We start from the raw sequence: 23,929 nt of genomic DNA, 5'->3' as shown, positions 1-23,929 counted from the left end.
AGACAAGCATTGGACGCAAAAGCACTACAAAGAAATTAATTTGGGAGAAAGTTTCTCGCCAAAAAAAAGCACGAGAAGTAATATAAATTCTCGCGGAAGAGCTATTCCCTTTGTCTACTGATAAATTATCGTATTTCTGAAAGCCTACAAAATGTAATACCGGGTTTAACGATGAACAGAGAAAAAAAAAAAATATTTATGTGTTGAAAAAGTCGATCACACAATAATTGCCGTTTTGTTTTTAAAAGATTTTCTTTCGATTTATTTCGGCGAAGCAAACAAAAGATAAATCTTACATCACGTTATTTATTTACTGAACTGAAATCGACTTGTTTTAGGTGTTTAAGCTCATTCGATTATCGTTTTAATGCATTTACTTCTCTATCTCAATCGCTCGATTTTGCGCGTCTATTCTTTGTCGACAGCAGATTATTGAATCATATTCATCCCAGAAACTTGCTCTAACATAAATGCTGTTTTTATTAAGTGAAGATTTGCGTTATCGAATAACTTCGAATGTACGATGAGACCGCGTCGCACAAATTTGGAGCGCATTGTCCAAAATCAATTGATTTTCCCTTACTCTGATTTTACGTTTTATCGCCACGTTTTTTTTCTTCTTTTTTTCCAGAACGAACTTTTCTTGTTTTCCAACGCGAAGAAGAAGAAGAAGAAGAAGAAGAAAAAACGATGGAAAAAGTGTCCAACAAGAAAGTTTAATGAGAGTATAAAGTAAATCTGTCGAAATAAATTAAGTTGTTTCAATGATTTCATATAGGCTAACACGAAATATTGGATTCAAAAGTATTTTTTTTTTTTATTGTTGATTTTTTGAATTTGACATATTTGACGGACGATGAAAAAAATGGTATATTGGTGCAATCGTGTCTAGAATGATTTATGAACCATGGCCACAGACACATTGTTCGATGTGTTCGAGTATTGTAAAAGTGTTTTTTTGACAGGACAGTTAACGCATCAATTCGTAAAAAAATGTCGTTTAAATAATCTCGACATCTGTATAGATTATAAACGAAGTGGGTCAACAACATCAAAAATCAAAGAGACGCAATTCACCTTCAAGCAAATGAACAATTGTCGCGATTGAGTCTCGAATAAAATAGACAGCTAAAAAGAAATCAATGGCATAGATAAAAACCAGGACGACGGCTGATGTTCAATGGTCCTGAGTGTATAAAGAATTATAATAAAAGTGACGTTAAAAAGAGATCATATAAAATGTTAAGTGATGCACTAAATTTTATGGACATCTATAAAAGTCGACAAAGATTCCATTTGATTTTATTGTTGGTGCGCAAATACATACACACACATACAAGTGAATCGATTTTTTGTGTATATTTACGCACCAACAATACCGGTGTTGTTCCCGTTATTGTAGAATATTTTGCCTGTTATGACCATTAAGATGATGTGACAAAGATTTTGTTACTTTGAACAAGCATGAAAAATATCACACAATTCACACAAAATTATGCTCACCAAAATGAACACAATTTACGAATCGCGAAATCTAGGCGATAATATTTCATCGTAAAATGTGCCATTTGGTGGTGTTCCTTCGTTGTTGTTGTTTTTTTTTTTGTGGTGCAAATAGTAAACGACCGAAGGACACAATTATTCACATTGAATGTAGAAAGGCGAAGAGCAAGAGAAAGAAAGACATCATAAAAATACATTACCCGCACAAATAATGACGATGAAAATGATGCGCAAATTGTAAAGAAATCAAGTTAAAATCTCAAACATAAATGAAAATAAACAGAATGCTACCAAATTTAATGCATAAACTATTCGAAAACTTCTTTATATTTTATAAATGTTTTAAATCTAATTATTATGTGTTACAAACTAATGAGAGAACAGAATACATACAGTTTATGATTTTGGTATAGATACGACATGTATTTTCATACAAAAACATGTCTTGTCTTGTTTTGGTTTAATTGGTCAATTTTGTGTTCTAATTACAATGTTAAAACTTTAGATAGATTTTATGTACAATAGTAATAGTTAATTGAAGAGAAAACTGAATGGATAGTACAAACGGTTGTGAATAATAATAGCAATAATAATTGGTGTAATAGCTACATTCTCGTTTGGAATCCAAATTTTGGATACACTTCAACTGAATTTTTATCATGTGTGTGTGTGTGTTTCGTCACTATTTCACCATCCTCCTTAAAAGCGTGTTTATGTATCACATTAAGATTATTATCACATTTATGTAATTTTATTTATATATGTATAGTATGTTTTATTCTTTTTCTTTAAATAAAAAAAAACTCAAATTGAGATTGTGTGGGTTTCGTGTGTGTTTGGTAAATTGATTTGTTTGTTTTATATAAATGCAAACGCAGTCTGAAATGAAATGGTACTATTTTTCTTTACTGTCCGTTCTACATAGAGACGTATACGCATTTGTTTGAATGTTTGCGTCAAAATGTTCATCTCACGGAGCATTTCTCATGTGTCATCTTATTTCACGTAAACGTAGTTCTTCCATATATGCGGACAGTTCGTCTTTTATTGCCAATTCGTTGTCATCTCTTAAGCTACTGTTACTTATTGAATCGTTGTCATTGTCGTTGTGTTGAGTTTTCTTCATGTTATTGTTTGCATTGTTAAAACGTACCAAATTCCGTTCAGAAATTTGATAAGCATCATTATTTGTAACAACAACTGGATTTTGGCGTACATTTATCATATCGATTGAATGATTCGTGCGTGGACTGTAATAGCCGATGTGACGAGAATGCAATCGCCAACGTGAAATATTATGAAAAAATCGAATTAGCTTTGATTCACTTTTTGGCTTTATCCTATTTACACAATTGATTGAGATCCGGATTTCATGTGATTTATCATGCTTTACATTCATTTCATTGTCATTGTATGTTGAGTCAATCATTCGGCACACGTTATTGCCGCCGCCTCCGCCACCACTACTTCTGCTTCCAACGCCATTTGCACCCAAATTGCTGTTACTACGTGGCTGATGCTTCGATAATATGATGGTTTTATTAAAATCACCAGCACATTGATTGTTCAAATCGTAATCAATTGACATTTTAGTCGATTGACATTGTGATACGGTCATCGAATCGAAGGACTGCTTCTGAGTAGAGGTTGAGTATAGGTAGTCATCTCGGATTGAACTACCTACAAAACATGTCGAAACAAAAGAGAGGGAAAAACACATTGAAAATTAATCCAATTTCGATTTAAAACAAAATGGCAACGACAAGAAATAAGGTAAATGCAAACATATTTTACTTGAAAAGAAAAATGTAATTAATTTTGAAACAACAACGAAGCAAGAAAAAAACTTTCAATTGAACTCACCAGAATAGTCTCCTGACTCTTGATAACAGTTCCATCTTCGCTGGCGTCGTGAAAGCATTCGGTAGGTGCTGTACGAATCGTATTCTCTCTTTTGTAATTTAAAGCATTTCGCCAACGTTTCCTAAATAAAACAGACTGAAATTGAATTAAGTTCAATAAAAGTAACAGGGAAAGTTAAAAAAGTTAAATAAAGAAAAAAAAAACACACACACACTACAAAACAAAGTGTTAACGACAACAATAACAAAAACGAAGAAAAAAAACCACATCGAAAAACGAACTCTTTGTCTCGTTTCCATCTCAATCGGATACATTATTTATTGGTTTCCACTTTAACTGATAATTTTCACTTTTGCTTGTTAATGTGCGCCGAACGAGTGCCCGCGGCTTTAGCGAAATAAAATTTTTGGAACTTTTGCATTTATTGATTGATCGCAACAAAAGAGATATAAAAACAATGCAACATAAAATTTTTGGCTAATTGAAATGGCCTCTTGTTCAGTGTCTAGACTTCAGACGAAAAAAAAATCTTTACATGTTGCTATTTATGTGCACATTCACACAAAATGATAAAATTACACGAATTGTCTTGTGAATGCTTTTGAAGAATTTTGTTTCCTTTGTAAATGTGTCCGATTATTAATAATTTACTATCGGTTGAATATGAAATTCGACTCTTTTGAGAAAATCGACTCTGTCGACCGGCCATTCAATGTCAAATAATATTCCAAATGAAATCTGCATGCGACTGACTTTGAATATGTGGCCGAAACATTCGGTTTATTCAAGACACAAACTCATCAAATTTACATACCTTAAAAGCTTCACGAAATTTATTGCTCATGATATTATACAGCAATGGATTTATGCACGTTGATAAGTAATACAATACTCCGGATATGTACGTCATTACAGCATAAATAAAAGGGTGATCTCGATAATAGAATGCAACCAAACGTTGTGCATGGAATGGTGCCCAACAGATGAAAAATGCTAGCACAACGGCAACTGAAAAATCAGAGAAAAACAACAGTTGAATGAAAGCAAAAAAGAAACGCACGTATAAATAATGGAGAACGTGAACGTCTCCATCCATTCGATATCAATTTTTTATGTAAATCAAAGTATGTTGAATCATTGTGATTACAGACTGTGAAGCTGCAAACTATTCCAAAGTATTTTGTGTTAACAAGTCAATTTCGATGATGTGTACGTGTGCTCATTTGCACTTGCAGTCAATAATTTAGTGGCAACGTTGATTAAGTTTTTGGGTTGCTGGGTTTGAAAAGTTTTCATCGTTCGTTTTTGTGAATAAAACCAATGTGGCAGTTTATTTAAATGAATCTATCTCCTCCTACACACTCAGTAACCAGAAAGTTTAACTGAATAATAAAAACCGTTACCCATCAATCAAACCAATTAAAAAGAAATTTTAACTCAACTTAGAAAGAGTCATTAACTTATGAAACTTCGAAGCATTCGAGCCAAATACAATTTCAACCGAAGTTTCATTAATCGAATCGCTGAAATTCAATACTTAAATGGACAATAAGATTGTGATTAAGGAAAAGTGTTAAAATTATATCATTGATTGAGGTGAATTTGTTGCAAAACATGTTTGTACAGTTCTTTAAAGAAAATTATTGACGAAATGACAACGTTAGTAACTTCGCAAACCAACAAACTTTACCCATTTCATATTTGTACCTCGGCATTATGTTGTCGGTGCATTTACCATGGTTACTGAAATTGTGTACGTTTTATAGCACTTTTATTCTGTCAAACTATTGTATGCATTTTTTTGGTACTCTTCTTAAACTAAGTGGTTCAAGTGAATTTTTAAAATTTTATCTGCTTGAAAATTTGTTAAAATATTCTTGTCGAGAAACTACACCATAAAAAAAAAAACACAGCTCCATATCCCGGGAAAAAAGGAGAAAAAAGAGGGAAAAAATTTAAACGTATCAATTCAAATCTAAATCTGTGCTCCATTTGTTCAAGAGTATGGGAACACAAAAAAGAGAAGTTTAAAAGTGTCAAAATAGCAGATGTCATAATCAGATTTTGTTTTCCGACCATCTACTATACCGTTCCGTATTCAATTGAAAAGTTATTTACTCACCGAGCATTTTCAACACACGTCTTGTGCTAACGCTTGCTTGTTGTCGACATGTTGAATTGACATGTACACGCTGATGCAACGATGTTCCGCCATTTTCATGCTTGATTATTCCGGATGTTTTTAATTTTAATCCGATTAAAATGTATAAAATGGTGATCAATGTCATTGGCGTTAAGAAAAATAAAACCGTTGACAATTCAAATGACCGTTCAATAATGACACGCTTCAGTGTGCATATGTGTATCATGTGAAATGGATCGCTAACAACGCCAAATTGTAATGCTTGCGGTATGGCCAAACAAATTGAAACCACCCAAACGATTAGAATTAAACGAATTGCACGGCTAAGTTTTGACATTGTGTGTTGTAAAAATGGGTGGCATATTGCCAAATAACGTTCAACCGTGAACGATGTTATCGTTAAAACTGTTGCATTTGCCGATGTTTCTGCAATCAAACCGCGTGCCACACAAAATACATCACCAAATACATACGGATATTTATACCAAATTGAATAAACCTCTTGCGGTACGCCCGATAGTAATAGGCAAAAATCGGATATGGCCAAACTGAATAAATAATAATTGGTGGCGGTATGCATTGAGCGATTTTTTGCGATTACAATGCATGTACTGATATTTCCAATGATTCCGGTCACAAAAATTAAGATGTATATTGCTGTAATCGGTATGACAACCGCCATTGAATCACGTCGAGGGCCATAAATAAGCGTTAAATTGTCGACATTATTGTCAAATGTTGTTTGCGGTAGTCGATAATCATCAGATTTTGCGTCAACAAAACTGTCGTTGGTGAATAATTTCGCCATTTTCCCATTAAGAAATTCGTTATTCATATCCATTTGTCTTTGGTGTCTTGTGTGACACAATTTTTCACTCGTTTTATTTCTTCTCCCCGGTGGCGTGAATGGAAACGTAACAAAAATAAAAATATTATCAGCACTCTTGTTACTTGGATCTTTTTTTTATGGTTGCCACACTCTCACTCTTTATCGTTGTAATGGTTTCTTTTTTTTTGTGCGAAGGAGTGCGAAGTACAAATGTGTCCCGGTGGCCAATTGTTTTGGTATTCTGGATGAATCCCGGAAATGTGACGAAAAATGTTTAGCTCAAACTTTTTGAATATTCAACGCAATGACGACAATTTGCTTTCGTTTTAGTATCTGGGTCTTATCTCCCGTTTAGCGTCATCTCCACGATAACCTGCAAGTAAAACGACACAGTTATAAATTATAGGGGCAAAAGTAAAACAGGAACCATTTTTTTTCTTCTTATTTTTTTTCTTGTTTACTCAAATTTTAAGTAAAAGAAAAAACTTTGCATAGAATGAGTATTCTTTTATTTGGGATAGAAACCCGTTCGAATCTTTCTTGGTTTCCTCCAGAGTAACATAAATTTAAAACAAAAACACACACACACAAACAAAACGCTTTTCTCTTTTCCACCAACCGTCATTTCAACAACAAAATGGAGAAAAATTCAATGTGCGCTTATTTCACGCTTTTTTTACTCTATCTCTCATTTATCAGGGACTTTTCATATTGACATAAAATGTCTTTTATAAAGAAAAACATATTTTACAAGAAAAACATCTTTAAGCGCATAACTTTTGACAAAAATTTACAGTAGTTGGTGGTGTACGCAAAAATAAAAATTCATTGAAAAAAAGAGTGTGCTTGCATTCAAAGTTTGATGAAGTTGTAAATCACGAAAAGTTGCATCGATCTTCATCAATCGTTTTTAGTATTTCGCTTGATTTTATTTGAGTAGGGAAAAAGTTCAAGTTAGTCTCATGACATTTGGTAGTTGGTTAAATCATCTTTTACTGATGAGCACAGAATCAACAATAAAAAGACCGAAAGTTTCCTTGATCTAATTCATCCGAACGATTTCGACCGCATACAATGGACGCCCGTGCAATGGACGTCTTCAAAGGTTATGCCAATTATTATTTTAAAACTACAAATGCACTAAATGTTTACCATCGCGATGTTTGTGCACACAAAACGGAGATTTGGATAAATATTTTTTTTTTTATCTAAAAACCCTATCATCAAACTTGATGAGAATTAATGAATGGCCATTTTCAACGAAAACTAAATATCAATAATCTATTTTGTGTGTGTGGTTCTGACTGCGTGTGTTACATCTACGAAATGAATGCCGGCGGGTAATGAAATATAAATGATTCATTTTCAATAATACAATGTGCACAAGAGATTTCAAAACTAATTAATCTTGGTCTGGCCCTTTAAGCCATACCACCAATTTAATTCGTCCATCCAACAAAAGTGAAAGGAAACTAATTTATTTTCACATTAATAACACAGGACTTCACTCAAATACCTCCATATATGCAACTGAAAATGCCTTACGGTTTTATACCATTACACTTACACTTTTGCACAAACGATTTTAGTTTATGTGAATTTTTTTTTCTTGGCGTTTACTCTTCTCAAGAAGAGCTTGATTTGGATGCAGAACAGATGCAATCCCCTTCACTCCGTCCTCTTTTTCCCATTTCTTTTTTCTTTGTGGCAAGTTGCGTTGATGCTGGAATATGAACTTAAAATTAATACGGTATGCTCAGATAAGCGATCAAATTCTTTTAGCTGAAGTAAAGTTCGTGCGTCTGTTTGGCTGACACGAGATCAGGCAATTTATTATTGTTGTCTAACTCATTTTTACTGACCAAGTCAATGATGATTATGAGTTTTTGTGTCTGTGTGTGTTGAAGCAAAGTGTTTTTTACTGTACAGTCAAGAAAAGCGTCTTCAAAACACTTCATCACTAATTGTGACAGGATTTAATGAATAGTAGGCACCAAATGCTAATGAATTGCATCAAAATAAAGGTTAAAGGGATGCAAGAAACTTTTAAGGCGAATGAAAATACATAGTAGCTGTTGAAAATTGCCTATTAAAACGAAACTTGGTATGCGATAGAGAGAGTGAGAGAGAAAGCGATAAGAGAGAGAAGAAGTGTACAAAAGACTTATGTTTCTTTGTAAGCGATTAACTCATTGCTTATTATGTTAAATCTTATGAAAAATACATATATGTATATCGACGAAACCACACATATACACGGACATATTCAAACACACTACGGTTTACCACGCACATCATGTACTTAATTTTATTAGCATTACGGCTAGAATGTTTGTGCACAATTTTAAAAGCATACGCTGATTTTTCGTTCACTTTTCAGAAAAATTAAGTGAATAAAAACATGTTTATTTAAGGCAAAAACTTCTCATTCACTCTCCACGACATCAAATTGATGTGTAATTTTATGTTTATATTAATTTGTTTTATTTATTTTCGCTTCATGTTTTGTGCACATAAACTTTTGTACAGCTTTCTCATCGTGTTTATACTTTTTTTTACTTCACTCTCTGTTCTCTGTCGCTTAGGCGGTCCTGAATTTATTCAAAGCAGCAAAGATTATATTCAGCTTCGAACCATCAGAAACAATAATAAGAACCGAAGAAAAAACAACGCCAACTGAAATTGTTTGAGCCTAGGCAGCGAATATTTCGCTCGCATATCAAAACCTCGGTGTGCATATAATGACTTTATTTCAGTTGAAGACTCTTTTTTTTGGAAGCTAATTTGTTAGAAAATCGTTAGACTGGCATTTGCCAACAACACCAACATTTCTGTATATTTTATATTTATAAATATTTATATCGATACATTCTTTTACAAACTGAACATATTAACTTTGTATGAAAAATTTAATTTTGACTGAATACATCAAACCAAAGCCAAACAGAACGAGAGCGGAAAAGATGAGAAAGGAGAGAAGAAAAAAAACAAGAAAAAATTTACCTAAACACTCCTATTGATTTATCGCTCTTTTCAACAGATACACAGTTTTTTTGCACTAACTTTAAAACTGGCGCAAACATAAAACGAAAGACGTAGAAAGTTTCACGAACGTCTACAGTCGCTGTTTTATCGTTTTCTTGTTTCCGTCTCTGATTTCATTGCATAATTATCCGTTTTTTTTGTTCAAAATTGGAAATTTCTTTGAAATTGGAAAAATAACCTTGCGCTCGTCTGTATTTGAACAATAATTTATTTTATTTTTTTCCGCTTTCTCACTAGTTGAAATACTTAATTTAACTTCTTTGTTAACTTTTTCAAATATTGTTTGTCGAAAGTTCAAAAGGTGGGAACAATGTGTGTGTGTGAGAGAGTACGAATGTCAACAAACGAGAAATAGCCAAAAAAAGAACAGTGATTTTTATTTGCAATCAATTATAAATATGAATGGACGAAATGATCGGTAAATTGAAAACGAAGAAAATCAATCAAAATATTTGCATATGAAATATACGCCGATTTCCATTGATGTGGCAGTAAAAAACTGTTGAACATTCGCCGTAAATTTTGCCTTTCGCAGATGTTGTCCCGTTCAATATAAAATTATTCGAAATGTGAATCGAATTTTTTGTAATAAATCTGAAAAAGTATCGAACATTTGTTAGCATACGACAAATGTAATGATTTGTATGAAAAAAATGACGTCATGTCCTTTCAGTGAAACAGCAATTACGAGATGGGGGAGATGCTGATGCAAACACACAAAAAATTCTACACACACTCACACACTCACACAAATACAATATGCCTTTTGCATTCAAATTGATTAATAATATGTAAGTTTTTTTTCTTTGTTGTAAAACTTTACGCCCGATGTCTCGATTGATGTGATAAAACCGTCTGAAATGTCCGTCGTTTGATTTATTGTTAGTTGAACTGCAAATGCGCCTGCCACTTGCATTTTCATCATATTACGTAGTTGCCGATTTTGTTTGCTCAATCGCTTTTTCTTCACATACAAATATGGTTGGTGATAAAAATGACATTCACTTTTTGTTAGACCAACAAAGTTCAAAGAACATTTGCTCATTTTTGTTTATTGAATTCAGTCTCAATTTCGATTTTAATGTTCCACCCACATCTCTTGTCGTTTTTGAAAAAAAAAAATGTTATGTGCATTACTGCAATTGACAGAGGTGTCATACCAAAGCCTCAGGGTAAAACCATTTTGTTCTTTTTTTTCTGTCTTGGCCAAACAATATTTGTCGTATAAAGTGAAAGTAATGAAATTTGATTTTAATCAATCTTTTGTGTGTTTTACAAAGTAAAAAAGGAAAGTTTAAATCACCGTGCGTTCATTATTTTGCGCCAAATCTAAAAAAAACGTCACCGTACAGATCGAACATTATCCTCTGAATGACAGTTCGTTCGGTTTACATTTTAAATGCATTGAATGTCATAAACTGTCAAGGGATGATTTTTGCTGCTCTGTGCTTTGAAGTCTTACATGATTTTTGAATTATATGTCATCTGTATTGTTGTTGTGAATAACGTGTAACTTACATTTGAGTGAGTCGAAGGTACAAATTTCAATCTAAAATCTGAATCCATGAAAAGCTTCTCGTGTATATCGGCCACATAATGGATTGCATCGTTTTGAAAAATCTACCTTAAGCATTGAGTGGGAGTGGAAAACGTTATAGCCTACATGCTGTAATAATCGACCCGTAAACCATATCAATATAAGCAATTCTTTGGATCATTTTGCTCATAAAAAAATCAAAATCTTCTCTGTGAGTGTCTTTGAAGATGCTGTATAAAAATGAAACATCACGCACATGGCCATATCAACACAAAGGAAAAACCATGCACCATAAGCAATAGACAAATAAATACATACGAAGTGATTATGTAAATATTGTATCATATAACCACAAATGCAAAAAAAGACAAGTGAAAAATAAAACAAGTTCATTTTGCCCTTGATTTACATTAATACAACCAAACAAACACACACACACAATTGAACATGGATTTCAAGCTCAATGTTCACATTACGGCATACGATACATATTGTGTCCGTTTTATGTGCTCATGATTTTATGACCATGGTCATGCTATTATTTTCCACGTTTTATTCATATTTGTAAAAATAAATTCACTCCAAGAATTGGCTCCACCAAAACGCTGGTTCATGCTTATTCGATGGATAAAATTTTGTTTTGACATATAGAGAATAAGTAATAACAATAGCATAGTTAAATGACACGCGATACCAATAACCTTTGATATAGTTTGTTTGTCAGTTCGGTTGAGCCAATTTTACAGAGTATTCAACTATTTTTGTTTGCATTGTGGCTAAGAGGAGCAGCAACTGAGAAAAAGCTTAAAAAAATTGTTCAAATTGAAAATATTCTATGATTTTTGACATTTTTTCAACTTTTAATATTTTGCTCCTCAGCACCCCTCCTCACATACATTGCTCTGAGAAACAGTCCCTGATAAAATCAAATGATAATCATTAACAAATTACGATAATATTTGTAAAATGTCGCGACAAAATAAATGTATGCACTGTTTTGCAGAAAATATTCATCTTAGTAAAATGGTTAAACACTTCATGATTATGAAATGTTTTAATTTTATGAGTGAATCCATTTGTAAATTGTGTGTATTGTGGTAAATGAAATCTTGGTTTTCGGTGAGATAAGTGAATTATTAATATTGCTACTAATTAAATTCATAAACTGCAAAACAAATTGAATAATTGACATTACTACGGTGAAGCGTTAATCCAATTGTGTACATCGTCTGAACACACATGCGCGCTGGGGGGTTTTCCGGTTTGACCCCCACCTGAGGCAAATTTTTTTCTCAGATTTTCAATATAAATGTATAATCAATAGCAAAAATTGACTGATTTTGAAGTAAAACTTGCAAAATTTCGGCCCGCTTCGCTCACCAACACGCATTTTTACATGTTTCTTTCATGCAAAATTGTTATTTTAGTTTTTTCATATAAATACCCCCTCCCTCTCTTGAGACCAAAGTCAATTTGACCCCCCTGATCAAAAAACCGTGCGCATGTGTGCGTCTGAATGAAGATACGAAAATATAGTATGCTATTTATGTATTTTACCATCAAAACGAATTTCATAATGTCACATTTTCATGTCATTCAGCATGAGTATTGCTTGAGTAAAGCGATTACTTATTACATGCAAATAGAAGAGAAGCCAAAAAAAGATAGCAGAACAAATTTGAATTACTAAAATAACAGCGCAAAATTTCATTAAAATCATCTTATCCAGATGTAATCATATATCTAGTTAATTAAATGATTTCCACCGAAATGGATTCACATCATTTTCAACGCAAAAGTACCCACGAACCTCAGATGAACAAAAAAAACAACAACTACAAAATACAAACAATAGATGAATCTGCTGTTGGCTAATTATTCGGCGTTTATCAAAGAAACAAATAAAAAAACACATCTTTCGTGACAATAACGCTTGATGATAAATATTTACAGTAGTTTTATTGTTTTTTTCGGCGTTATTTGCACCATGCTTGGGTACAGCCACACCAAAAACGATTTTAAAGCTTGATGACACATCAAGCTACAGTGATCCGAAGTAAAACGCTTTGCGTGTATGTGTATGTAGATGTACGGTTTGTTTTTAATTTTCTTTGTATCGAGTATGATTTACGAGCAACAAATAATGGGTGAATAAATAGAAGTAATTCGATTAATTAAAATGTACGTCATAAAATAGCGGACTATTACTTTTTTTGCACGCACGATCAACGAAAAGGCCTCACAACGACGGAATTTTTGTTCGTTCAGACTGGTTCAGACGCAAAGCCAGAGAAGCCAAAGTGAATTGCATCTTGATTTGTATTTTTGTTTTCTGTTGATGCCTAAGTCATTACACATATAATTGTTTCAACTGTTCTCTCACTCCTACACTTTTTTTCTCACTTTTCGTTTGTTTTAGTATGTTTGATCGGGTCATGGTACTCGACACCGTCTCAATATAAAATTACTTTAGTAACATCGATATTAAGCTTTAGTGTACTTTTGCTGTTGCCCTTTTTACACTCAATACGTACATCTGAACTTAACAGTCCTTGTAATTGATTTCAATTTTAGTGGAATTGTTGTAATGTTTGAAGAATGCTCATTCTTTCATTTTTATGAGAATACTTGAAAATAGAGAGAACGAGAAAATAGCCAAGAAAAAGATTTATTGAAAGATATATATATGATATTAAGAAATATACTTGTTTTTCAAAATATATCTTTTAATTTACTCCCTCTTGATATTATCCTCTTGAATAACAAATGGACCATAGAAATTCAAACAGATTTGTACGGAAAGAGCAAATATTTTTCTTTGATGGAAATAAAATGACGAATTTTTTCAAATAAGTTGCAGCAATTGAAGCAAATATCATTGAATGCACACAATAATATTGTACACAATTGGATAATAAAATCATGAAAAAAACAATAACTTCATAGGGCTTGTGTGGGGATATTTTTGAACGCATTTTTTTTAGATTAAATGAACAATTCACACCGATCTGCTTTGGTGAAGAATAAATAAATTTTTATAATTGGATCGATTTTTTGACGCAATTTAAAAAATGATAAATCGCTACCTGAGCATTTTTGTGGGGGAGCGAAATAAGAAAAAGCGAGCACATCGTATAGATTGCAATGACGAGTCTGCAAATCGTTCTGTTTCATTTCCATTACCAGGTGAAACTGTCAGATGTTCAAGTTTACCAAATTTGAAGTTCGAATTTACTTTCCATTAATGAAAATACTGCCGTAAAAACGATACAATTACATTTTTTTGTGTATGTCGCTAGTGCGAGATATTTTTGTCGATTTGATTTTTAAAAACGGCATTTTCGACAATCTTGAACATATAAACACACAGCACACGCACATCATACTAACGTTTTGACGTTGATTCGGCAGCTGTTTGTCCTGATATTGGGCAAGTAATTTATTGAAAGAATTTAAATATTTCCGTTTTTCTACATTTACGTTTATTGGAAAAAATAAATGTTTATGACACGGACATGGAATATTATTTTTCTGACATTCAATTTGACGCACAACTATGGGCACAAAATCAACATACCTACGCAAAATGTTATTTCAATCGATAAAATCGGAGGGTGACTATTTTCAAAGTGAAAAATACACATAAACATTGTGTTTTTCCAAATAACACCAAAGTCTAACGATGACAAAAAAAAAGAGAAATGAAAGAAAAATGTAAACAGTGTAGGTGAAACCGCCCAACGAAAGATAGGCCATTGATATCAATGACAAAAATGAAGGACAATTTGTATGCAATTTGCCTGGTATCCCAGCACATATAATAAATGTTTGTTGTATTTTGTAAATGTGTTTGCATATATGCAGGGGACAAGTTCAACACTATACATAACTAATCGTAATAATGCGAGCCGTAAGGAAGAAAAACGATTTGTTTTTCTCGGTAAATAAGTGTATGCGTGTGTGTGTGTGTGTGTGTGTGCGGATGAGAGATGAGCAAAACAACGAACTTTTGTAATTTATACGGGGAAAAATGTCTTAGTCTTACTGCTAAACGCTTTGAGATATCTTTCGGTGAAAAAATGAATGAAGAAAAATGACATAAGCCCGCATAGTGGTAAAATTTATTCTGGATTGGGATTACCACACGCATTTCCGACGAACTATAGTAAATTATATCCAGACCACAATGAATATAAAATAAGGCGTTATATTGAGCTGACTATTCATTTCGAAATGAGACGAATTATAGTACGTAGCCAGCTATTTGGTACATTTGAATTTTATGACAACAACAATTCTTCTCCTCAACATGTTTCTGCATATTTTCAGCATCTTATTTCCTATATGTAATAGCCAGCTTATAATAACGTCTGTATAAAACTATATCCAGAGATAAATAAATGCCATTTTGATTATCGTGTGTACAAAGTTCTTTCTCATGGCACAACTTATTGTGATTTTTGTGCGCTTCATTTCTGAGTAGGATGCTGAGAGCTGTTTGATCGATTTTTGTTCAAATATGCGTAAACATTTTGAAATTATATCAATAAATTTTCGGTTTGCTCCAAAAAATCTTTATAAATACGTCACCACTTGGCAAAGATTCAAAAATAATAATAATAATAACCTCCATTGAACGTATTCCAAATCAAATAACTAAATGCTCAAAAACAATCGTCAAATTTTACCTCTTCCTTCTTTTAATTTTTTCCAAGCTCAGATTGTGCTCAAAAATAAATAAACAAACAAAAAAAATGGTCCATTTGAATTCCTTTCCATCAATTTCTTCTTGTTTGATTTCGGCAAAGGAAAAAACGTACCCAATGAACATTTCTGTAGCACATGAGTTTGCATACGTTGCTAATGTAATTCAAACATAAAAAAGGGGAACGAATGCGTGCCTGCATCAGTGTCCAAGAAAGGATTCCACATCGAAAAGTGGATACTTGAAAAAAACGTACAAATATTCGTACGGCCGATAAAAACAAAACGCTCCACTGCCACCATGAAGACATAGAAGCGACATGGAGACTGTATGGCAAATGGACTGTCGAATTACAATCAAATCAGCAGAGCACATACGGCCCACGTCATTCTTAAATGGGCTAACATTGCCAAATAAGCATATAACGATTTTCATGTCTCCGGAAATGGCATTTGCTTTTACTCTGCTAATGTTGCCGAATTTTTTTCGTTCTTGTTCCTCTTAATATTCGAATGGCATTATATTTTGTGCGTACAGGATATAACAAATATGAAATTCACACCATTTTGATTAATAACAACTTCGTTTCACACACTTTTATTTTACACACGCACAGTTACTTCTTTTGGCCCGTCTGTTTTCGACTGCTTTAACGGAATGTACGCACGACTAGATTTCACAATAAAAATGCCAAATCAATATGTAATGGTATTGTGCAGTGCGTGTCAATTACAATGCAAACTGTAAATGGAAATGATGCTCACATCGATTCCAGAGATACGAAACATGCATGAGTAAAATGTGTAAGCACAAACAAACAAATCGACGACAAAAAAAATACGACCGAATTTAATGCGTAAGTACAGCTGTGAACAGTGGCCTTGCTTTCGATCGCAACGCGTATTTTTGGAATTCGTTTGTATAAGAGGCGTGAAAAATAGAGAGAGACAGAGAACAAAAAAAAAAACACTTGAGTACACACGACAATAAAAAAAATGAATAATGTATATCATTTTGTCTTTGCTCAGCAATCCTAAGCACCTATGACGTTTCTCATTGGAATGATGATCACACGAGCCAAGAAAACAACGTTTTTATACACCCATTTTTCGACTCAAAATTTTCTCGTTCGCACTTGTTTTATTGCAAAAAATCGAAAAGAGAAGAAAAAAAATCTAGAAGAATAAGATGATGATGAACATATCGAAATGAAAGATCTTTGAGCAATGGGATGACATGGCCCAAAAAATCATGCCCATCAAAGGCATCCTTTGTGAATATGATTTTGGCAATCTCAGCTGCTATTATTATTTTTGTCGCAAAAATTATTCGACAAATTCTTGCTGTCATTAATATTGTAGATGTTGATGCCACCATCAGTCTACCAAATTTTTGGTCACATCACTTTAGGTATTCCCACAGTAATACCCCTCGGGCTGGTATGCGTGTATGATTTACGATTGTATTTATTGGAAATTCTTCTTATTTCATTTTTATGTTTGTGTTTTGTTACGGTGCGTGTGTGTGCGTGCCTAGGGGATAACCATGAATTGCAGATCGAATAATTTATAATAATAAACGCTATTTCTCTCTATTTTTCACTAATTCTGCTAGTATTTCTACTAGTTTGTTCTAATACTGCTATTTTTTGCTAATTTTTCTAGTACGTCAAAAATATTGCATACGTCAGATTGACTGCATGATCGAATAATCGAAATGTGTTTACGTAAATGTTTCAAGTTGACACTTTCAACGTGTATATTTGAAGCAGGCACTAGCGTATACGTTTTCAGTAAGAAATCTGTCATCAAATCTACATTTCCGATTGCAATTCGTAAATTGTAATTAATACAGATGGAACGTGCTTGGTTACGTGCCATTGAATATATTTTTATTTAAAAATGGGAAAAGGCGTATTTAACTACATATTTTGATACATTTTAGTTCAACAGTATTCAATTCGTTTGTTTTGTGAATTTTATTTTAATTAATTATTTCAATAAATTCAAGAATAAATGCTTACTAAAGTATATACATGTACAGTGCTAATTCTGCTATTTATTGCTAATTTCGCTATTTTCTTCATGTAAATTTCCCTATTTTTTGCTAATGTGCTAATTCTAATTCGCATGGATATCCCCTAGGTGCGTGCCCTATGCGGGTATCGTATCGGCACAATTTGCTGAATAAGTCAATCACTCTGTGTACTGAACAATCAACATCGGAAAGTGCCAAAAAAATTCTAACATATCAAAGAAGGTGTAAATAAATAAATTGATGTAATGGCGCAATGCATTTGATTAAATGGGTAAATAAATATTGATTTGAAACCAATGCGATCTCGTTTTTACATTTCGAATAATGCACGAACACAATGCCAATACAAATAAACACATAAGTTTGACGATTATGTTTCGAGCTTTTCAGGTGTATTTTGTTGTTATTGTTGTTGTTGCTGATGTTGTTGCATTTTATTTCTTTTCTTCGCTATAGTTTTTGTGATTCTTTTGGTTGTAATTTATGTTGTTTCATTTTGAATATCCGTGTATGTGCGACTAATGTACAAAATATAGAACACCAAATGTTTGGCTCAAAGTTTTCGAATATGAAGCACCTTTGTCGTGGTTTTTATTGATGTCATTGGATGTGTACTGTTCCGAAAAATTTCAAATCAAATTCGAAATGGATGATATAATGATTTCATCAAAATTAGATGAGATAATATAAGATGTTGACCAATCTGAATAGGTAAGAAGGGTGTCTAGATAGGGGATCGTCACCGATTGATTCCACACGCACATACAAAACAAAACTCACTTATATTTCGTTTTTATTTTGATCCGAGAAACGAATGAAATCCGATTGCATGGACCCTTTTTATATTTAATTTTCATGTCAGTTATTTCGACAATCGATCTGTTGCTGTACATAACAATGGCAATATTGTAAATGGCAAAACGTAAATTTTCAAAACCCTTAGAACCCATAAAATATCGGTGCCTATATGGCCATAATAATGTGGAGTCTTATATCTGTAACGTTCCGGTGGATTGGTTTTAACGGAAAATGTCTATTCCAATATTTCTTAAGCGCGTGAAATGTGTGTGTGGTGTGTGTTGTGTGTGTGTGTGTGTGTGTGAGTGTGTGAGCTTACACTAAATTTAATCCAAACATTTGGCCCATTCATATGGTTTTCGTGGTGAATTCGCTTTTATACCTTTTTGTTACTGAATTTTAATCTCGGCGTGTATTCAGAACCCGTGCTCTCATATTAATTTCGCTTTACTGTTCCTTACTAAATTGAGCATAAAATTTTTAGTATTTAATTTACACGCAATTCTATTCAACGCACAAACACTATAGAGAACAATATTCATTTCTACGATGGCAGCTTTTTCTCAGGAATTTCAATGTTATTCGATTTTTTGGCAAGACAAATTGGGAACGAGGGAACAGAATGAAAGTGAGTGTGTGTGTGAGAGAGAGAGAGAGAGAGAGAGAGACCGAGATTGCGAACGAGCGAGAGAAAGTGAGAAAAGAGTATAATGAAACTGCAGGCAAATTGACCGTTCAGCATGAAATTTCATTATTTTGTGTTCATGGATACAATTTCAACATTTTGTACACGTGACTCCCAGTAACGGTTAATTGGATCCGAGAAATTTACACTTGGCGCTTTTTTTGTTCGAAGAAATTGTGATAAATTGATCAAAATTAAAATAGCAGTCGTTATTAGATGCTAAATGATGTGAAAACAAAAACGATGAATCGCAGTTGAATTTGCCGCCATTTTTTTATTTATACGGTTCAATTTGTGCTTTGAACTTGTAATGAGTGAAATTTTTTTATAGAATTCAAAATCATAAATACATACTTGAAAAGTGATGTTGGGTTGGACAATCCAGTCGTCATCGACACGATTTGAAATTAAAAATATTCGACTCACCGACAAAAAAAAAACCTCAAAGACAATAATTGCGTTGATTGTTATTTAAAGATCTTCACTTCACTAAATTCGGATTTGAAACTCATCAACGGATGTATCAGCAGATATCAAAATCGATTAATAGCCACTTCAAATAATAAATGATTTAAATATTCACAACAATCAGTGCAAAATAAAAGTGATCACAAATAACATGGTTGTTTTTCCCATGTGTTTTACTCGGTGTTTCCCGGTTTATTATGAATTATTTGTTTATCGTGTAAATTGTTTTTCAGTTGTAATAATAACGAACGAAGATAAGCACAATTGGCAGGTGAATAAGTGGATTGGCTGTAACATTGATGAAGATGATGAATGTTGACGTTATGTTGTTTCGCTTAGTTTGATTTGATTTGAAGAACGAATTGGCAAATAGCAAAAGTTCCAACTAAAGAACATTGGCTTTCGGTGATTCCGTCCTAATTTAATGAGTTCGCGAAACATACTAAACTTCACAACCAGATATTTTTGGTAGCGATCCAACACACTGGGTACGAGAGGTTTTCTTCTTTTTCACTACTTCTCTCGTTCGTTCGTAAGCGTGCCAAGATGATGTCGATGTGTGTAGAAAACGTTTTGATGAAACGAACGTTGCTGTGACTGTTCTAGTGTGGCTCTGTGCTATTCTATGTGGTTGTTGCTCGTATTGCTATCGCGATAGCTATCGGTATTTGTACAGAAGAGAGATCCCATCCAATTCATATGCGTTCCATTATTCTCTCTGTTCTTCTTCAGCCGTTGTTTGTGTTGTTGTTGGTTGTGTGATTTTTAGCCGGAATGAAATCGTACTGATATTCGAAAAAGTTCATTTTTCGCATTTGTTCCGCCCTTACATTTCACGGAAATGACATGAAGTGAAAACGAAAAAAAGCCGAGCCATTTACCCTTGTTTGTTTCTTCAATTTGCCGCATAAACGGTTGATGTTTGCTTAAATTTGTTGCTCAAATCACATTCGTTTCCTTTGATTCGCATTTTTCGCTTTGTTGTTTTACATCTTATATCAGTCCTTCAGATTTTCACTCAGTCTCTCTCTCTATCTCTGTCTGTAGCATCTTATTTGCTTTTCATCGCGACGCGCGTGTACTGTTTACTACTCACATCATGTAGTTGAAAGACCCCACACTTCGTGAGTACAATCGGATTTTCAATGGTTTTGTTGTTGTATAAAAAAGCACTTCGCCTCTATCTGTCACGTCGCATGAGTTTTCTTTATGGAAAAAGATTGAAAAGAATGAAAAAACAACAACAACACAATCAGCTAAAATATGTCTAACTGATAAAGCCGAATGCCGTAAGCATCATCCATGTTTCAACTCGCTAACGATACCATGTCAAACTACACAGTTGCATTCGTGTGTTCATACGCATTTTTTTTTTAGCTCGTCACCCCACCACAAATATTTTTTCACAAAAGCAACAACAATAGCATAACGGTTTTCTTTCCATTCGTAAGGGGAAATCCGATCAAGTTTTGAATGAAACAAATTTTACTACAACCACTCTACTTCAGCATATGCTTAGTGGTTTCACTCTCGTCTTGATGGAGTGGTTCACATCATTTCATACACTTTCATTCGGCTCATCGATTTTCGCGCATTGCTTTCACATTCTTTCGGTGTGTGTATGTGTAGTGTGTGTGTGATTGTAATTAAATGAATGGCGCAAGGTGCAAATACAATCGCATTGCATTCATTCATCACTGAACATCGAGTTTTTGAATGCACGAAGCAGCAATATGACGTAATGGACTTGCTGTGAGTGTGAGCTTTTTCTCATCAACTTTTGATTTTTTTTTAAAGAAAATTTCGTTGTAATTAAATGAATGGAATATAAATACCAATATATATCAATTTAAGCATATTAATAGAATATAACGCATTTCAAAGGAAAACAAACCAAATTTTAGATTCTTATAAGCTAGCGGCAGTTCAAGAAATGTGAGAATAAAAAAGCAACTTTTTCACGTGCCGTATTTCTTTTTTCGGATGCTAAATTCGGATTTCAATGTAATGTTTGCTTGTGGCATTCGAAAATGTATGTAAATAGGATTATTAAGTCAATTGAAATTGTTCATTTCATCGTTTTTCGTTTAGCAGCAGTACAGTGGCATTTAGCAGCACCAATTGGATCTGAACAGGTATATTTACATGCGTTTGCACGATGTACAAAGTACACATTCAAAATATTCTAATTTTCATCTGAATAATATGATAAATTCAAGAATTTATATCATAATACGTTTCATCGGTATTCAAACGACGGTAAATTCTATAATTGAAGAAACTTTTTGACATCTTAGCACCGACAGCATGTTTATAATCAATTTCATTATAATCTCATATAAAATTAGAAACCAAAGCGTACTCCAGACACCGCACTCTGTGTTCTAACTTAACGAGATGTTTCTTATTTTCTATTTGTGTCATTGCTATATTCATTCTAATGAGAGAAAATTATTTGAATATACCTCTTACTCTAGATGCTCGGTAGTTCAGAAACGTTACAATTTATTCAAATTACTTTGAAGTGGTTGCGATAATTACAATGAATTGAACTCGAAGAATTCGTGTATTTTTTTTCTGTTGAATCTTAATAAATTAGAATGAAACAGAGTGGAACAGCAAAATATAAATTTAAACGAAAATAGAACAATTCCATTTCGATGTATTTTCTTTATATATGCAAACGATATTTGAATGCCTGAGAAAAATCATGACTCAAATATTTTTAATTTGAAGAATAAAACATAAGGAAAAAATAACTATGAATGAAATTTGAAAAAAAAAAAAATATCAATAATTGAAACGTAAAAAATACCACATGGATATTTATTTTGTTTCACTCTTGCGTGTTTAAATTTTATGATTCAAATTTGCCTACATTCGGGATATTTTTTTTATGTTTCAATGGAATATTTTTCTTATGAATCGATCTTGTGAGTTGTTTTATAAAGTTTCACTCTTTGTAATGCACATTTTTCTATGTTTCATTTTTTAAAATTAGAAATGATTTGAGTCATGATCTCAACCATTCATTTGCACTTGCGCATTGTTTTTCATCTTCAAAGTCAGTCAGTGAAGTGAGCATACTCAGCCGTTCTACATACAACGTTTACACGGTGTATTACAACGCGGTCACCTTGCGGCAGAGCTACGCTTCAGTCGTATGTATTATTTATGTATACTATGCGAGACTCGACCCGCTCACACTTGTATGCGGCAGAGCTATGGTCATCGCTCTATACATAAAGAATATATACGACCGACGCGTAGCTCTGCTGCAAGGTGACCGCGTTGTAATACACCGTGTAAACGTTGTATGTAGAACGGCTGAGTAGACGCCTCTTGGAGTTGCATTGTATGATGTAAGTATTGGGAAATCATCGAATTTAAGCAGAAAGCATAGAATGCTCTTTGTTAATTGTGTTTCTTCGTATAAACATATGCTCACAAACTCTTTTCAAATTAATTGAAAGATTTTATATGTAACATTGTGATAAATCGTGCATTGAATGTCAATGATTGCACAATAACTCAAAATAATGATGGAATTTTCGTCAAATATGTTTACATGAAATACTATTCATCATTGATGGATGTGTATGGCCATCAAGCCCGTTCAAACCTTGACATTTGATTCAATACCAAAATGTGAAATGTTGTGTGAACAATGCGTATCAATAATTTCTGTTTTGGCAATTTAAATTGAATGCAAATTAAATTTAAAGTTACAAATTGTTTTTGTTCAACGTCAAATATGACGAGGTAGAAAAACTAATTTATCGAAAATTGAATGAAACACATTGCTTTCTTACACAATTATTAAGTTCAATATTTTCTTATACCGAATGTTTTGACGAGTATTTATTTCCCGAATTTCGGGCAAGTGTTTAAACGAAGTGAAAGCAATCAACACTTGATTGCACTTGTCTTGTGATTAATGAACGAGTTATGTTTAATATCTTTTCTTCTCTTATTTATATCTTTTTACAGTATCATCGGTTTGGTCTAAAGCTAAAGTTAAACGCCAAAATAACCCCATTGTTTTTCATGTCGATCAAAATTCCCTTTGATATCTCAATCGAAACTGAAACCGAATGTCAATTCGAATTGATGGCTGAGAAATCGATGGGATCACAAATAGCCAATGGCGAATTACTTGATCTATTTTATTGGTCGACACTGGTAAACTGATTGATGCTCCGAGCATTGTGTCTAAGTGTATGTTTTATTATCATTCCCAGCATGTTTTGTGATTTTCGTTTGCTTTCGATGGTTTCATTCGTTTCATTCCTTTTCCTTTTCCTTTCCTGATATGA

The 23,929-nt window shown here is 33.1% G+C and overlaps 1 protein-coding gene across 6 annotated transcripts; it reads right to left on the bottom strand.

Moving 5' to 3' along the window:
• Positions 1-1,798: 1,798 nt before the first annotated feature.
• Positions 1,799-20,040, bottom strand: LOC116347066 (pyrokinin-1 receptor-like). 6 transcript variants are annotated; one of them, XM_031777467.1, is made up of 7 exons: positions 19,500-20,040; positions 9,342-9,977; positions 7,906-8,061; positions 5,489-6,711; positions 4,181-4,374; positions 3,367-3,487; positions 1,799-3,183 (listed from the first exon to the last, which is right to left on the bottom strand). In XM_031777467.1, the coding sequence occupies exons 4-7, from the start codon at positions 6,348-6,350 to the stop codon at positions 2,495-2,497; spliced, it is 1,866 nt and encodes a 621-aa protein (XP_031633327.1). In that variant the 5' UTR covers positions 6,351-6,711; positions 7,906-8,061; positions 9,342-9,977; positions 19,500-20,040; the 3' UTR covers positions 1,799-2,494. The 6 variants fall into 6 exon arrangements, with proteins under 6 accessions (XP_031633327.1, XP_031633328.1, XP_031633329.1 ...); XM_031777468.1 differs by lacking the exon at positions 9,342-9,977; XM_031777469.1 differs by lacking the exons at positions 9,342-9,977; positions 19,500-20,040 and adding an exon at positions 10,902-10,912.
• Positions 20,041-23,929: the final 3,889 nt, after the last annotated feature.

This window comes from Contarinia nasturtii, unplaced genomic scaffold (genome assembly GCF_009176525.2).
Source record: "Contarinia nasturtii isolate CC-2019 unplaced genomic scaffold, AAFC_CNas_1.1 Cnas_scaffold_1699, whole genome shotgun sequence".
Taxonomy (NCBI): Eukaryota; Metazoa; Arthropoda; class Insecta; order Diptera; family Cecidomyiidae; genus Contarinia; species Contarinia nasturtii.
This window is presented reverse-complemented; position numbering and strand designations above follow the sequence as displayed.

Coding starts and splice junctions, on each gene's coding strand:
- LOC116347066 (XM_031777467.1), bottom strand. CDS start 6,350: ATGGATATGAATAACGAATTTCTTAATGGGAAAATGGCGAAATTATTC. Junction 4,375..5,488: donor ACGTGTGTTGAAAATGCTCG/GTGAGTAAATAA, acceptor CTGATTTTTCAG/TTGCCGTTGTGCTAGCATTT. Junction 3,488..4,180: donor AATTTCGTGAAGCTTTTAAG/GTATGTAAATTT, acceptor TGTTTTATTTAG/GAAACGTTGGCGAAATGCTT.